This window comes from Convolutriloba macropyga, chromosome 12 (assembly GCF_964194025.1).
Source record: "Convolutriloba macropyga chromosome 12, txConMacr16.3, whole genome shotgun sequence".
NCBI classification, from domain to species: domain Eukaryota; kingdom Metazoa; phylum Xenacoelomorpha; order Acoela; family Convolutidae; genus Convolutriloba; species Convolutriloba macropyga.
In genome coordinates, this window is record NC_134479.1 from 3,088,210 (window position 1) to 3,106,901 (window position 18,692).

The 18,692-nt window shown below is 38.4% G+C and overlaps 1 protein-coding gene across 1 annotated transcript in view; it reads right to left on the minus strand.

The window, feature by feature from the left end:
- Positions 1–18,692, minus strand: part of LOC142350755 (histone-lysine N-methyltransferase NSD2-like) — a 57,627-nt gene that overhangs the window by 7,128 nt on the left and 31,807 nt on the right. The window contains exons 5-7 of the mRNA XM_075402710.1: positions 16,388–16,691; positions 8,271–8,492; positions 4,373–5,769 (exon numbers count right to left, since the gene is read on the minus strand). Coding sequence (XP_075258825.1) covers positions 4,373–5,769; positions 8,271–8,492; positions 16,388–16,691 — 1,923 coding nt within the window. The remainder of the gene's footprint in view (positions 1–4,372; positions 5,770–8,270; positions 8,493–16,387; positions 16,692–18,692) is intronic.

Sequence of the window (18,692 nt, forward strand, 5' to 3'; positions counted from 1 at the left end):
CCAAGCCTCCGCGTTAGAAACAACACCAAAGTTCAAAATTTTTTCATGTTTTTGAGTTGAATTGCGAAGCATTTGCTACAACAGAAACTATTAAGCCAAAACTCTATCGGTATCTGTTTAACGGTCGATTAAACGTCATTGAGTTCCAATTCACAGGAGGTAAATTGAAGTCGCCCAAAAAATAATTGTTTACTCTTATCTTTTCAAAATAAGTCGCATCGTAAATTAGCTTTTCTGCGGCTTGCGATATTGATATATAATATTTGGAACCATTCTGAGGTAGATAAACAAGCACTATACATAGACAGATAGATTCCAATTTAACTAAGCACGTGACATATAAATCTTCAATGCTGACATTTGAAACTTCGAGCCTATTGGCACATGACTTACTGATTGCTAGAATAACGGCTCCGTATTGCTTTTCCTGCCCGTTAAACCATCCTATTATAGCGTGCGGGAGCCCACAGAACACAGCCGGATACGGCACTGAAGTATCGAGCGAGGTCTCAACGATTCTGATTAAACCAGACTGTTTTGCAACCATTAGCTCAGTCAATGTGGGAGATCTCTCTAGCATGATTAAACTTTGAAAATTGAACATTAAAAATTTTAGATTGAAGCAGTTATTTATCCTTGTTTTGTCATTTTCGTTAAGTCACTCTTCCGCTCTGATGACAAAACTCTTGTCAATGAATTTTTGCTGTAGGCTGCGTTTTTCGACGCAAAGCTGATACTGTGCTTCTCGTTCTGATTTCGCTAGATCGAGTATGTCAGTCGATTAACTTTTTTGCCTTGGATTAAAATTGTTTACGTTTCAAAATGCTCTTGAACATCAAAAATAAAAGCTGACAGCCAGTCTGATCGTTCTTCTTACAATGCGCTACGTAATGAATCCAATTTGTCGAAAAAAGGTCTACACCTATTTCTTGAGCAACGTTCTGTACTAAAATGCTATCTTAGAGAACTGGAGGGAATAGAGCCCTTGATAAGTAAGGCTTTTTTAATCTTGTTCAATTTGCTTTTGAATGATTTTCTGAGCTACACAAGAGCGAATTTTAATCGATTTTGTTAGATTATTGATTAACACCATAGCATAGTTTTTTGTGTGGTTATGTTTCGCAGCAAAGCAGAAGCCACAAAAAAGTCTTGCAGTGAGATCACAAAAATTCCTTCGTAGACAAGGGCTAGCCAAGAAACAAAATCTGGTTCGTTGATAAAATAAACTGAAACACTACATAATAGATAGCAAAAAAGTTATGTAATAAGTTTATCACAACATTTAGGTCAAAAAAGTTAACACAGTTGACCTAAAAGTCACGACAAATAAGTTGATATAACCAAAAAACGTAGAAGACAGGCAACTGTACATTTTGTTTGTAGCCTGATTTCAGCCAAGGTGTGCCGGGAAATCGAAGGTCAGAATGAGAGCAATCTGGATGAACAAAACTGAAAACGTCAGGGACAAAAGTCGCTGGAAAACTCAAAAGCAAAAGTTCTGCATAAACATAACCGACTAAAGTCGGGCGAATTGCTATCAAACGAACGCCGAGCGGTTGGCTTCATCAGTAGCTAGCCACGGTTTAGTGCGTCTAGTTTTAGCTTTATTGAATGGGCGTGAGGTGAGGGTAATAGATGACATCACGCCAAATAACAGCAGCTGAAGTGCGGCATCAACAAAAGAGTTAAGGAAAGAGACAGAATGTGCCAGATAAAACGTGAACGAGAAAAAAAAGGAAAGAAAGTCAACCAACAGGGAGAGAGAGAGAGAACTAGAAATATATTCCACGAATAGATTCCACTCTCCTACTTCAAGTTTTCTAGCCTTGTAATTAAATCATAGAAAAAACTGAAAGTGCAAAATTCAAAAAAAGTTTGCAAATTTCGCAAGAAAAAAGGTTCAAAACCAATTTTAGTCTCTGGAGTTCTGTCAAGTAAGCCATCTGCAAGGCCTCAAAAGTTTCGTTGGCCAGTAATGATTGTTAAACTCAGAAATGCAAAAGAATTAAAAAAATTTTAAAAACAATTGCAAATTTTAAACATAGCCGGCAGATTGCCGGAACAGCTGCGAAAGAATAGACTCGCGTGCCATATAACATATAATAGAGATAGAAACAGATAGAGATCTAATTTGAAAATAAAATTGACCCCGCTCAAAAAACTAGGCTAAAAAACATTCAGCGATAAATTAATAAAGCTTGTTAAAATTCACTCCACAGAAGCCTCTTATTAGGGACCTTTACTGCAAATATGAGTTTCTTTGAAGTTAAACAAATTCAAATTAAACCTGAGTTTTAAAGTGCAAAAGTCATTTTATTGAGTGAGGTAAGTCACGTATGATCAAAATATAATCACGCAAATAACCTAAAAACTTTTGCTAAAGCGAGTGAGAAATGACGTCACGCACGCAAACGCCGTTAGTGAGAGGAAGAAGTCATTAAGAAAATTTTTCAGCTTTGCTGTGTGAACGAATGTAAAACGAAAAAAAGCGTCAGACGACGAAACAAAAAAAAAACCAAGAGCAACGCAATATAGCTACGCTCAGCTTACAGCTTCGCAGCTATAACAAAATCTTGCTAAAATTTGTGATATGCCTTTAGAACCATTTCAGTGTCTCAGGAGATTATCCACCGCCCCTATTTCAAGCCTCAAACAATTTCACTGGGCCCTAAAGATCCAGACACTTGGAATATGATATTAATTTTTTTAACCAGTTTTTCAAACCGGAGGTCACCGGGCTTCTGGTGCCGAAAAAACAAACTTTTCAAAAAAACTTTAAAAATAATTCCAAAAAACTTCTAATTCAAAATTGAAAATATTTTTTTAAAAAATTGCATAAACTCGTAATATTAAAACCTTGAAAAACATTCAATTAGATTTAGAAACTATGCAGTAACCTATCATCATACCCTAGATGAGGTTCCTTGGCTCTTGACGCTGGAGAAACCTAAAAAACGACTAAATAAACCTAAATAACCAATTTAAAAAAACTTGCAAATTTTTTTTTTGAAAAAATTGCTTAAATTCGTGATATCAGAAACCTGAAAAACATTTCATTACATGCAGAAACTACTCTAAAAATGAACTCTGGCCCTTTGGTCTGGAATATCTTGAATAATGCCAATAGCCAGTTTTGTCAAAAAAAAAAATGCTAAAATTAGTGATTAAAAGTTTAAAACCATTCGATTACCACTAGAAACTGTGCCATAATCTAATAGAGGAGGTTCCTCTACACCTAGGGCCGAAAAACAAAAACTGACAAAATTTTTCAAAAACCTTGAAGAAAATTGTGAAAATTATAAATTTGCGTGTCTTTGTTTGGATTACCAAAACATATAGCTCTTAGAATGGTCAAAAAGTACTTAGGTCTTGCAAAAGACCTTTATCAACTTTAACCAGCCTGAATATTAGACTGGTCCAACAAAAATGACAAAAAACAAAAAATTGCAACATTTTGGGCTCAAAAACTCCTAAGAATGACCTTTTAACCTTTAACTACGGACTTGCCGGTAGCTTGATCACATTAAGCACCTGAGGGACTACTAAACGCGGCTAAGGGCCTCTTATGAAACTTAATGTCCGCTGGGCGCTACCTGTTTATCCCGTTTTTAAGGACGAAAAGTCAAATGGGTTAGACGAAAAATCGGTCAAGCGAAAAATCGCATAAAAAAACCAACAGGCTTAATATAATTACTTCAAAATTAGTTTGAGAGCAATTAAAAAGAAACACACGAATACAATATTTGGTTGAAACTTCGTTGGCGAGGTTAATTATCATCACGCTATAATCATTCTTATAGTTCTCATCTATTACAATTAATATTTATCAAATTGATTCTAATATTATTAAAGAAAAATTTGGATTGAAAAACCCAATAAAATGCAAACCTGATAACTCGGGTCCACTTGAGTCCAGCATAAATTTGGCACCGAAGACGTCTCAACAAATAGACTTAGCAAAACGTAGAAATTTCGATGAACCTGATAGATTGAGAAATTTAAAAGCACCGACTGCATGGGTCCATTCGCAAATAACATGAAATGCCTATTGTGCCCTGATGCTAAGATGGACCAGTGCTTTGCGATGCGTTAAAATGATTTTAATAACCTTACTAAAAATTATTATTATTATTGTGCTAATTAAGTTCCATGAAAAAAAATGCAAATGTCTCACATATTACATGTTTTAAACATCACATCTATTTCAAACTTACAAAGGTCACGCAACTCCTGCTAAATCCCTTTGAAATTCTGGCTTGCTTCTCAAACCACTATGCGGTTCTCGATTTCTGCTAGATTTCTCATTGAAGTTTGAAGGAGCGTCACGCAACCTTTACTTACATTCTTTGGGAAATAAAGGTTTTAAAGTAACCGTTTTCACTGCTGGCCAGTGTATCACGGGTGAGGATCGTTTGACTTGATGCCCTTGCCAGCTGTGTTGTTTGGGCAGCAGCAGCTGCTGCAATGTTCAAGATGAGATTGTTTACTGATTCTTCCCCACTTGGGTGCTGTTTCAGTCGATGATGAGCACTGTTTAATGAGGAATCCACATCAGATGGAGGTATTTTAGCCCTGCTGTTGTTTGATAAGTGAGACCAAGGCTGTTGAGTAGAAGAGGCCACTGGGCTTATGGCCTCTCGGTTTCCATGGTTACTTCCTCCTCTGTGTAAGTGGTAATCGGAGGACAGGAACCGCAAAGTAGTGTTATCGGAGACAGAGGCGGCGGTGGAAGGCAGTTGTTCGTGATGGTGGCTGGCGGTGGACGACGGATTATTCCGTTCAGATATATCTGTTCCACTGCCCCGTTTTCCAGTAGAACCCACTTCCGAGAATTTCAGTTGATGGCTGTGATGGTGTTTCGAAGTATGAGCACCTCGACTGTGTTGACTGGAGCTGACATTGAGCTGTTGGTGTGATAAAGTGTTCGGAGGTGGACTCGTTGCCGAGGCAGAGTAAGGGTAGTTGTTGCTATTGGCAGAGGGACCCAACGACGATGTGGAGCTGAACTGATGTCCACTCGACGCGGCCATCACCTCTAACAGTGTCCTTTGCCCGGCACCAGGACCAGTCTGATTATGACCAGATCCCGCGGCTGCGGCATTAGTAGCACTGCTGCCGTCCGACTGATTGTGTTGTATTGCTTTGGTGTTACTATTGACGAAAAGGTTGCTTGGTTGTTGCATACTGTGTGGCCTGGACCTCTCAATGAGAAGATGGTAGTGGAACTTGCACCTGAATGTGTGGTCGTCCAACTCGTACATGAGTCCTTTTTCGTGTTCTTGGCAAGTGGAGTGATCACATTGTGAACAGATATAGACAGCCACTTTAGCACACACATCGCATACGTGCAGAGGACACTCGAAGTGGAGGGCGTTTGGTCCGACCTCTTCCGCCTTCAGACAGGTACGATGGTAGATCTTGCCACAAAACTGGCGCCCGCAAGATATCATTTTGGATCCAGCACCCGGGTTGCCACAGCGATAGCACTGGTCCATCGGCTTCTCTCTGCGATCTCTCCGTTTGCGTTTGCGATCTTTATCAAGGTTGCTGGATCCACCTTTGAGTGGTTTCATTCCAATGTAGCCACTGCAGGAGGGCGAATTGCACTTGCACTTGAGCTTCGAATTGCCCAGACAGTCCATGTTGTAATTGAAGGTGAGCTCCGAACCAGGGTTGATGTCAGTGAGGGCAAATAGACCCACCCGGATGTCCCCATTGACTGTCCACTTTTGGGTTTCACAGTTAGGGTCACACGAGTGGTTCATGAACCTACGAAATTAGATTGTTATAGATCTCATGAATAACAATGTGAGTCATGATCAAAAAGATCACAATATCATCCCATATTAGCTACTACAAACTGCTAGTTTACTTTTCAAAATCTATCGCAGCACAAATACAAAAGTTGTTCGGAACCAAGAGAAACAGGTCTATCCCCCCAACACCCCTTGCCTCTAATTGCCACTTTTTTAAAACATAGCCAGCACCTTGCCGGAAAATAGCCTTCACTGAGCCCACTAAACGACGTTAGGATTGAAGCGCTACGAGGAAACATAACTGTCAGATTGCCACAAAATAGCCAAAATAGCTTCGCAGATCCGCAATCTCAAAACGATAGTAAAATGAACAGACCAAAAAAGAAACTTCTTTTTATTAAATGCTGAGATGTTATATTTTGATTAAGAATATGTATAACTTACTTTCACTGACTAAACAAAAAACACTAGACCTAGAAATGACTGGAATTGATTCGGAAAAGCATCTAGGGAAAAAACCAAGTCAAAAGCGAAAATCAAGTCAAATTACCACAAAAAAATCACAACTGAGAAAGCAAGTTCTTGTTTAAACACCGTTTTCAACTCAACTGTACGAATAGAGTCCAAAATTATGGTTTTTCACTCCACTACCTGTTTCGGCGTGACCAAAATCACTACTCTAAATTGACTGCGAAAATTAAATATGTGAACTGATCTACAAAAAGCACTCAAAACCATCAAAAGTCTAGCAGACAAAAGACACACCGATGAAAAGACACACACTGACACGAACTTTGTTCGAGAGCAAATAACTTGGGAAATATTCTAGAACAACACAAGACAACTAAAATCGATCTGAAACAAAAAAAAACAATAGAAAATATTAGCCAAAAAACCAAGAAAAATTGAATAACATTAAAGCATTTGTTCTTGGACTTCCTATCATTCAATGATTGACGAAAAATTAGTCAATACATAAAGGCTGAAAAACTTCTGTTATTTTGAAAAATGAGAAAAAACTGCAAGAAATTGACAAAAATGGCCAAAAGTTCTTGTTAATTTTTTCCTCGAAAAAATGTTGCCTTAGAACACCATAACTGTAATAAACTGGCAAATAAAAAGGTCTAAAAGCATAAGGTGTCTTCAGTTCCCAATAGATGAAACAAAACGAAACAAAGGGACAAATACTGTCAAAAGAGCCTAAAAATATTTTTGAAATAGTTGAAAAAATCTCATATGATTATAACATTTAAACATAGCCGTCAGATTGCCGGAAAATAGCCGCACTTGATTCCCATAACACCAATTGGTATTGAAGGAACAGAATGATTGATTTTTGTACAAAAACATCTCAATAGTGAAAACTATTTTGATTGGATTTTGTAGTTCCTCTATTGAGAGGATGCAGCGGCTAGCATCAATACCAAAACGCATTAGAGATAGTAACTAAGAGCAATAATAACAAAGATCAAGTAGCGTTCATCTAAAATTGGGCGTAATGGTTTCATCCCGTTTCTATTTTGATTTCGTTTTTCGAATCTAATTCTGTTCACTTTAGATTGCTTTGCTGAGCACCTGCTGTTTAGCGGAATGAGTGAACAAAGGAACTAGCCCAGAGAATTCAAAACCATTTCACGAATATGTTGAACAAGCTGTGAAGTGAAAGAAAGCGAAACAAATTTTTATTCGACAAAAAAAAAATAGCAGGACAAGTCCTGACCTATAATTCAAAGAATTTTCATTGACTAAACAAAAAACTAGACAAAGAAAGCAAATTTCTGTTCATTCGCCATTTTCCCACTCAGCTATGAAATTAGAGCAAAAAATGTCACGCCGCAAAACCACTCGCTTTTTCGCTCCACTTCCTGTTTCGGCGTGACAAAAATCACTGCACCAATTTGACAAAAATCATGAAAATGTGTGAACAGATCTTAAAAAAAAGACAGCGCCCCAATACAATTCGAATTCGTTAAATTGTAAGAAATAGGAGCGCTATAATAGCCAGCTGAGAATCTGAGGGCGGCAATTAAAAACCTATTGAAACGTTCAATGCAGAAAACAATAGGTAAAACCAAAAACTGCCTCATGTGAACAAAAAAATTCTCCGCTTAGAGAAAATTTGTTCACTCCTCAATTTTCTGCTCTCTGAAAACTGGCGGTATGAACAAAACACCACTCTTACTGCTCCGCACTATTGGTCAGCAGTAAAACAATTTTTTGCGCGCCTTTCACTTCGTGCAATTTACCTCAAGGTAATTATTGATTTTAAAAAAAAAACACTTTCCAATACTCTTCTTGGAGTCCTAATACAGGCAGCGCCCCAATACAATTTAAATTCTATGAAATTTAAACGTGAGAGCGTATAAATAATAGAGTTTGAGAGGATGACGGCGGCTATTAATCACTGTTCTCTTATTAATCTATTACTTTCTAATCAATTAAAAATAGCACGTGCTCGCTGTTGATGAAGTTTACGCTCTACTGAGGTTGCGACTGTTTTGAATAGTAGCGAACCTGGAGAAATTGCCTCGAGGACCGGCGTCTATAATTCTTTCCTTGTCCAACACACAGAAGTAGAAGTTGAAGTCTCCGATAGTGTTCTGATGACCCAGTCGCCTCTGGCACTCCTCAATGTCAATCAGGTCTCCGCAGTACTCGTTCACAAAGTCTCCCTTCCTGATCCAGTCCTTAGTCTTCAGTCCCCATCCTCTGCTCTTTGTATAGAAAATCTCGAACCTGCACAAAAACATCTCAGCACTTTATAATCAACTCTCTTTGCAATTGAATGGATTAATTTACATAACAAGGGTTAGCTTTAGTGTAGTACAGATAAAAAATAATCCTGAAGACATCTGCTGAGCAAACTGTGGCCATTTAGCCACGAATTGAATTGCTCTCTGGCGATTGTAATCCTCTGATATGACAGACAACATAGCGTAACCATCATGGGTGTAAAGCAACAGATTTAAAGAAGCGACTTTCCTCGTCGCAAAATTCAATTCCAAAGAAAGTACTAAACAGAACCCCTGACAAATTTCAATCTATAAAGAGACTTGGAGGGGACAGACAAGGGGACGAATTGTCCCCAAGACTCTGCCCTTCAGACCTTCAATATGCGATTGTAATGTTAGATAAATGCAGAAAATCAGTCAATACACAAAATTACTTTGCCCATTCCCCTGAAAATTTTTTGCCAGAAAATGCAATTGTGGTCCTGAAAGATTTTTCATCAAAAGCCGACCCTATTTGGACGCGGTGCTTTAACAAGAAAAGTGAATGACCTGTTTAATTCCACGTGCGTTTAAGTTGCTCTCTTGATTTCAAAAAGCAAGACAAAAGTAGAAACAAATTTTACAACGAATCTTGAGCACCCTAGATTGATCCCCCACCACCTTTTTTTGGCTGTTATCATATCAGAAGCACTGTGTACATGAGCAAATCAATTATGTAGTGGTTCTTCAGCAACTTTTGTGGACCTCAAACAGGTGAGAACTAACAAAAACGACCCCCGCCCTAGTTATTTTATCTGGTGGGATAAAAAAAACTTGGTAGGCAATTGCGCATTCAATGTTAACAGTTATGAAAACAAGAGAAAGCAAGAAGGTTTTGTTAGCTGAGACTGACAATACTACAGAGCTTAGTCAGGGGGCAAAACAATGCAATTTATCTTCGGGACTAACTCAGCAAATGAATAAATTAATAATTGATGACACCGCTTCCCGCTTTCAAGTGCCCCCCCCAAACAACTTTTTTCTACCCCGACAAAAAAGATAAACTGTACCAGAAATCTGTTATCGAACATCATCTTGGAAAAACTAAAATTAGATATGACCAGTGGGGACCAAACTTCGATGAGATGGTGTGCTCCAAATCAATATGGGCCTACTCGCAATTTACGCCTTTACTGTCTTAAGTGAAAAAGATATCAGGCGACTTAGCGAAGCGGATAGACGAGATAGTGCAGTCCGCGAGTTCATCAAATCTAGCTCCAACATACATAAATCTAAATGAACTCCCAGATCTTGAAACCATCAGCAGTAAGCACATCCCTACCCTAAAGTTCATTCCTGTAAAGTTTCGGGTGAGATGGTCAGAATTACTAACATCCGTTAACGATGCTTGCATTTCACACGCGCAATCGTTAGAAAATTGGAAAAAACTCTTTGCAATTAGCAAATGTATTTTACGCTCGTCTAATCGTGGGGGTAAGAAACACAAGCAGCAGCAAGAGAAACGGTTGTTGAGCAGACTTGAGCGATGGAAATCAGGTGATTATGCTGCACTGTGGTACGAGGCGGCCTCAATGAAGCAGTCAAATAAAACTAGCAATGCGTCAATAGACGCTTTAGCAAGCCGCGCGAAATCTCTTTGCCTGCAGGGGCAGTTTGGGAGGGCAGCAAATATTCTGTCTTCTGACGGCGTTGCACCTGACAATGCTGCAACATTGAATAAACTTAAAAAGCTCCACCCAAAGGAAAAGCACCCTGATCACCAATTTGATCAAGATTCTAACACGAACGCATTTCAATTTGACGAGAAATCAGTATTCTCCCAAATCGAGTCGTTCACCAAATTTACTGCAGCTGGGCCGTCAAAAATGTATCCCGAGCATCTGCTGCATGCAGTAAACTGCGGTGCCCCTGATCAATCAAAGCGAGCAATCACTAGTTTAACAAAATTCGTCAATTTAGCCAGCAGGGGTCAGCTTACCGAATTAGTTGCTCCTATACTATGTAGTGCAACACTAACTGCATTGAAATAGTTGAAAGGTGGGGTTCGTCCTATCGCTGTTGGGGAAGTCATTCGACGTCTTATTGCTAAATGCATAGCTCGTGAAGCAAATTCAGAAGCCGCTGATCTATTTAACACAAAACAATTGGGAGTAGCAGTCAATGGTGGTGCTGAGGGCATAGTACATGCAACAAGAGTTTCCTTTGAAAAACTGCAAAAATCAAAAAAAATCCGGAATATTGCAGATTGATTTCAAAAATGCCTTCAATTCGGTGAAACAAAGCAAGGTTTTGGAAGCAGTAGAAAAATTTTTACCTAGTGTCGCCCCTTTTGCGACTTTTTGCTACTCACAACACAGTCATTTGCATTTTAACAACACATACTTAAGTAGCCAATCGGGAGTTCAACAAAGGGATCCTTTGGGGCCGCTTTTGTTTTCACTAGCTCTGTGGCCAATTATTAAAGAAATTGAAACAAAATTACCAAATCTAGTACAGCATAATTGGTATTTGGATGATGGCATCCTTGCTGGTACTCAGCAACAACTCTGCGCAGCATTGAATTTGTTGACAAATTTGGGGTGAAGGATGCGGTTTAGAGCTCAATAGAAAAATGCGAGCTTTGGTCACCCGTTGATCTGATCACTATGGACAAGAGAATAAAGAGAAATAGCAAAGAAGGACTTGAGATCTTGGGCGCTGCCATCGGCAAACCCAGCTTTGTTGCTGCATCTTTGAGAAAAAGAGTCAACAAAATAGAAAAATTGCTCAACCTGGCGTATCTAGACGACCCACATTGTGCGCTTGGAATTCTTCGAAGCTGTCTTGGTCCCCCAAAGATGGTATATTCCCTGCGATGTAACACTCCATCTGACGAATCCTCTGTTATTTTGCAGGATTTTGACAACCTTCAGAGAACAACATTTGAGAATATGTTAGGCACTGTTATAAGTGACAACGCTTGGAAGCAGGATTGTCTGCCAATAAGCAAAACTGGCGTTGGTATTAGACAACCAGTTGACCAATTGAAAGCGGCATTTGTTGGGTCAGTATCGCAGGCAGATGTTTTAGTAGAACAAATAACCTGTAAGAAAATTACAGACCAAATTTTCAAAGAAACAGTGGAAGAATCTAGAAATTAGCCAATATACACAACACAAGATTCAGGAGGCACTTGACGATGCTGCTTTTTCTGACCTTCTTAGTAATCAGATTTCAAATCGGGAGAAAGCTCGTTTGCTTTCACTAACGTTGCCTCAATCTGGTGCCTGGCTTTCCGCACCTCCAATCCCTAGTCTGGGCCTTCACCTTCAGCCAAATGAATTCAGAGCCGCAAGTATAGGATTAGGGTTCCGTTATACATTGAGGAACGAAAATGCCCTTACTGTCAAAACGGCAGATTGGACAAGCTGGGTGATCACGCTTTAAGCTGTCATGGTCGGGGGGATAAGATATCGCGGCACGATAGAGAGAGATAGAATATTAGCTGCTTGCTCGACCGCAAACTTATCACCCGTCTGCGAACAGAAAAATTTGATTCCAGATAATAACTCAAGGCCAGGGGAGACATATACTTGCCCAGCTGGTCAGCGGGACAACCATCTGCGTTAGACGTAACCATAACTTCCCCACTGCAGCCCAGTCTAATTTCAGATGCGGCAAGGAGGTGTGGTTTTGCTCTGACAAATGCTGAGGATCGGAAGTATGAACAATATGCCCTTTGAAACGTATAGCCCTGCTTGCCGATAACCGAAATTTTCAACCAGCTGGTTTATCAATTGCCTACAATCGGTTATCTCAAGGAGTCTGAGTGACTTTAATGAGAGGTTCAGCCGCAATGCTGATCGCCAGAGATCCCCTGTTATGAGACTCATTCTTGCGACAACACCCTCAGCCCCAAAATGGTTAATTTAGAGTCTTGGCTCACCCAATTTTAGTTGCCCAGTTATTGCTGTGCGCGAATTCGTTTGTCACCCAATGAGTGGTGACAATGCTCATTTCTTTCATTCAACCCGATTGTGTGGGTTGATGACGAAATTTTGAAGACCCGATTGTGAGGGTTTCTGGGAACGAATAAAAGGCAAAAACTCAATTGAGTGGGCACCATGGTGATTTGTGGGCACAAGGCTGATCGCAAGAAAAATTGCTGAGAATCGACTGAACTTAGAAATGATTTCAACCACGATTTCCCCAACCAAGCATACTTTAAAAGTTAATTGTAAATTTAAGCCTTGCAAAATAAAAACACATTTTACCAGCTCTGTTGTTAATTATTTCAGTTTCTGTTTATGAAAAATTAGTTATGTCCGTAACAGAGCAGTTTTAAAAAGCAGTAATCAGATTCTGTTTAGATAAAAAAATTATAAACATTCGCGGCACGATATCGCACGGATATTCAGCATTTTCCTACTAAGAGGATCATGCAAGAGATAAGAATCATGTCTCGTAGATCTTGTTCTCAATACAAAATAAATCATTCAAGTACTTTCAGAATGCAATAAGCATGCAAATCCCAAACCAAATTTGATCATTTCGCAGATATTTAGTCCAATTACTAATGAAATTTGCGCCTCAGAAAAATATTTTCACAATGATCAATGCGCCTGAAAAATCAATGAAAAAGTTTTTTACCAAATTTCAACTCTCTGCAACGATAGAAACACTAAAATACCGTATTGTATTTAAATTGTTTTCACTAGTAGCAAAGCAAGTTCCTTAGAACGTAATGTCTTATCAAAAATCAACCCTGTTTAGCGAGTCTATTACTAACATAATCAAAGAAACATCCGCTTAGAATCTGATTTTATACCACGGTACCTGCATCGTTCTGACGAAGTACTTATTCATGCTATAGTTCTGATGGCAAGAACTGAACTTAAATTTCATTTCAAGTTTTCACATAAATTAAGGGACAATTTCTCAGCTATCAGCCAACTTCATTGAGATCCGTTTAAATATCATCAGGTTCATATTTGTCGGAAAATTTTACGGATATTTCTCTTCCTACGACGTTAATTACAAATAGTTAGCAATTTGAACTATTTCCAACTCTTTCCCCTCTTTGGAAATCTCAACAAACGGAGAATTCTCAAAAAGTTTAGCATCCTTGACTAGGATAAAATCATTTCTTACTTGAATCATCACACCACCCCTTGAAGCTCTACTTTTGGTTAGACACTGAAAGTAGCCGCGTTAGAATAAACACTTGGTACCACAATTATCAGTTCACGTCTCACTTAGACGAAGCAAAAATGGAGGAGCCGTAAACCCCCCCCCCCCCCCCCCTAGTTACAGTGCTTCTTCCAAATTTTCCGAAAACAATAATTTATCATTCCCATTAGTGATCAACTGAGTCGAGCATTCGTCAAATTATCTAAGAGCTTCCTTGACTGCTAGTCCTAATGCAGGAACTAGCCATTGAACCAAATCAATTGCTATCGCGCAGTTTTTTTCTGATTCATGAGCTGTCCACAACTGCACACGTTTCCGCTTAGCACAGTGCTCAATCTTTCAATTCCTTGAAATACTGTAAATCTCCAGTTATCTTTATTCACCCTGAATCTGCAATAGGAAGATAATGGTTATATGCAGAAAAATGTTGTATAGTATAAGAGTAGCATCATTTGCGTTGCTTCACCTCTTATTTCTCGGTTTCGAAATTCCAGGCAGCTTCAACTTAAACTATTGGTCCGATTGAATTAGAAATACCTCTCAACCATGTTGTTCATATCCAAACTAGGTCCCAATAAAGCTTATGAATGAATTGACAACGATAGGATCATTTAGGTTTTGATTCAAAGGATGAGAAGCTGCAAAACCTGATGGGTTTAGAGTAAATTTACAACAAGTAAGGTAAGCGAGTTAAGGCATCACCTTTGTTTTTTATGCTGTTGAAGTTTAGGCATTAAAAAGGCAATAATTTTGAAGCTCCATAGTCGCCAAGTTTACAAATTTCAATTGTTTTTGAAGCTTCCATTTCTTTCAGCAGGTTACTCTGATTTTGCTTCAAGGACTATTTCATCATGTTGCTTTATATTGAGCTCCGTAAAGTTTTCACTAGATCTTTGGTCGAGCCAGTACTATTGCTTTCTATGACTCACTACGTCTACAACGCAGTCCACTTCAAAACTCAAGATCAGGGCCATTTTCTGGGTAATTATCAAAGTAATAGTGATTAAGCTGGCCCATCTTTTAGCCCCCGACCAAACAGGATCTAGAAGACTCTCGGAAAAACCAGAGTACTTACTATAACTTCTGTTGCTTCTTCCTTTTCCGCTTCTTCTGAGAAGGCTTCTCAATGAGCCTTTTCGCAGATAAATTCTTGAACAAAAGAGCTCTAGTTTGTTCTTTTCTTTACAGAGGGCAAACAAAATTCGTGCTTCAGAAACAACGCAAGGATGCAGTTTTGATAAGTTGTAAGCAGTTGGTGGTTTTGCTGGTGCGAAATAGGCTGTTCAAAAGCGTCAATGACGCGAATGGTTGTCTTTGATCAGGGTAAATGGCAAAATGAGCAGCATTGTAAACCACAGAAAACGGTTTCATGTCATCTATTTAATAGGTTTATCATAACAAATATAGCCCGCAGATTGCCAAAAAATAGCCGCGATAGACGCTTGTGGCCTTCCATGAAATTCAAACAACTAAAGAAATAAGATTGACCAACAGTCCTTTAAAAGACCACTAGACTTTTAGGGTTAGATTCGGACCGTTATTTTTATGAGACAATTACGCTCGCTCTATAAGGAAAAGCCCTAATAGTCTTTTCAATCAAAAACTCAAGACTATACTCAAGAATTAGGGCATTTACGTTTGGCACTACTTGGATGCACACTAATGATCAGCAACTAGTAAATGTTCAGAAAATTTAAAGTTCATTAAGTGGTTTCAGAAGTCATTTTTTGTGTGAGGTAAGTCACGCAATTGACTTAAAAGCAGAAAAAATGACGTAACGTACAAAAATTTCAACTGCAAATCAGTAAAAGTCAATAAAATTCCACAAAGTCAGCTCGTAAGAATCATCTATGGAGAAGAAGAATTAAAAAACATAGCAGGACAAGTCCTGACGTACAATTCAAAGAATTTTCATTGACTAAACAGAAAACTAGACCTAGAACGGACTATGAATGGATTGGGAAAACTATTTAGAAAAAAAATCGATCCAAAAAATCGAAAAAAACAGTAAAAATCAAAGTGAAATTGCCGCATGTGAACAAAAAACCAATAGCGAGAAAGCTAATTTTTGTTCAAACACCGTTTTCTCACTCTACTTTATATTTAGAGCGAAAAATATTCGCTTTTTCGCTCCACTTCCTTTTTCGGCATGACCAAAATCACTACTCCAATATGACTTCAAAAATCATGAAAATGTGTCAACAGATCTTAAAAAAAAGACAGCGCCCCAATACAATTCAAATTCTTTGAATAGTAAAAAACACGATGTCCCCAATAATAGCCGCTATCGCTTCGCGGCTATTAATTAGACTAATCGCGACTACCTTAAGCACACTGGAAGTTCGCCTGAAGATAGATTAAGAATCGATACAGGAATTACTGCTGAAACCAAGCAACACAAGGATTGAGGTAGACTCAAAGAACAAGTTTTCGTCTTTGTCTTTTTCAATCGTTGTTTCTTGCTCTTTGAAGCTTAAAGAGGTTTGGGATCTATTCTGTTATAATATAACATATAATTTGTAAATGGGGGGCGTAAAAATAGGCATAAATTGCTCATACGATGTCCGGGTTTTTCTCTTAAAATTACTCGCAATTGTGCGTATGTTGCACTCTATCAATCACCAGTCCTCCTAGTTAGAGATGAAAAATTGCACATTTCACGGGCATTTAAAATCTCAATGGATCCTATAAGCACAACAAAGTGTTAGATCTGAGATGTGTTGTAATAACCTCGGATACTGCGCTTTCTGGAACCTCTGGTTGCTGCATCTGTCACCAGACCTACACACTTTGGGGTGGCACTCTACACAGAGCAGTCTATTCCAGCAGTCACTCGTGGGCCCACATGGGTCTGGATCTGAACCCTTGCACTCACACGGCGTGATCTCAGTTATATCAGCACTGTACACTTGTACATTGTCACATGGCGTGTTCTGGTACACTAGCTTGTAGTTCTCCGGCACGTGTGGCATATTGAAGTTGGACGATGATTCCGTCTGAACTGTCAGGGGTTCCAACTTGTTGGGGGATGGTCCTGAGCGTAAAACATATTTACCATTAAGAATGAACGTAGCTGGCAGATTGCCAGAAAATAGCCGAGACATATTCGTAATTTGCAATCTCAAATGGACCATCCCGAAAAAATCCGAAAAGAAATTTCTCGTCTGTTTATTAATTGCTGATGTTACATTTTGATTAAGAATTTGTATAAACTATTGCTGCTTCTATTAGCTGCACTCAAAAACTCTTCAATTAGAGTGAAACACACTCAGGTGACCTTATCTTCTTGAATTTTGGAAGTCAATTTGAAAGTGAGGAAAGTTATTGTGAGAGTGAGCTTAGTCATGTTCGACCAAAATTTTAATCACGCGAATGAAAAAAAATTCGCTCCACTAAGAGTGAAAATTGACATCACGCAAGAAATTAAACCGAAATGGCATGATTGAATAAAAAAAAAACAGAATTGAAGAGACAGTGACATCATATCCTCGTAATAAAATTGTTGACAAAATAAAAAACATAGCAGGACAAGAGCTGCCCTACAATTCAAATAATTTTAATTGACTAAACCAAAAATTACGCTCCACGTCCTGTTTCGGAGTGACCAAAATCATCACTTCCATTTTACTTCAAACATCATGAAAATCTGCGAACAGATCTTAAAAGACACTCCAATACAATTCAAATTCTTTGAGGTGTAAAAAAACACCGACTAATGTCCAATAAATTGCGCAAAAAAATCTGACTAGTGAGAGGTTCCAACCCTCAAACTCCGGTGTACTAAACTAAAGCAGTATCCACTCAGCTAGGGCCTTATGGCCTGCAACCTTTGAATCGCTTTTATTTTTTTGTTAAAGACTATTTAAATCATGCAAAACCTCAGAAGTCAAAGTTCAGTGAATCACATACTTCGATACTATTGAGCCGTAAGGTTGTAAGAGAAGTTAGTGCCCTCTGGGATTTACATGTTTATTCCCCTTTTTAAGGACCAATAGTCAAATGATGAGACCGAAAAATATCAGAAACTAAAAAATTGCATAAAAAGACCGCAAGATAAAAACAATTGCTATAACGTTCGCTTGAAAGCAAAAATTATGCTCAGACGAGATTCCTTGGCTCTTGAGGCTAGAGACATCTATAAAAAACAAAATTTTTCAAAAAACAAAAGAAACTGCACGTTTCATAAAAAAAATTGCTAAAATTTGTGATATGAAAAAGTTGAAAACTGTTCCATGGCCAAAAATTTTTAAGTAACTTATTATCATACCCTTAAGCAGGTTTTCTGACCCCTGAGGCTGAAAAAAACCTGAATAATGACAATTCTAAAAAAAAATCGAAAAAAATGGCATGTTTTGTAATAAACAAAATGCTAAAACTCGTGATGCTAAAATGTTGAAAACCATTCGATTACCACTAGAAACTGTACCGTTTTCTATTAGAGAAGGTTACTCTACACCTAAGGCTGATACAACGCAGAAAATGACAAAACTTTTCAAAAAAGTTTAAAAAAGTGTGAAAATTAGTATAAATTGCTTCAACACACTAAGCATATGTAGGACTACTAAACGCGGCTAAGGGCCTCTAATGAAACTTAATGCCCGCAGAGCGCCGCCTGTTTATCCCGTTTTCATGAACGAAAATTCAAATGGGTCAGACGAAAAATCGGTCAAGCAAAAAATAGCATGAAAAAAGAGCAACAGGACTAATATAATTGCTACAAACTTTGTTTGAGAGCAATTAATAATGCTCTTAACAAAAGCGGAAAACGTCCAAGAGAAAATGTTGCATAGACACACACGTTTACTATAATTGCTTCAAACTTCGTTTTAGAGCAATTAATACAAAATGAACGTTCCAATGGTTTCAAACGAGAAAAACTAAATGCACTAGTCAACAGCCGTTAAATGAGCAAAAACTGTGCCTCCTACGTTTTTCTCGTTTGTTGCTCTCTTCATAAAATATAATTAGAAACAACCAACATAACCGACTAACGTCGGGCGAATCGCTCTCATACAACTGGCGAGCGGTTGGCTTC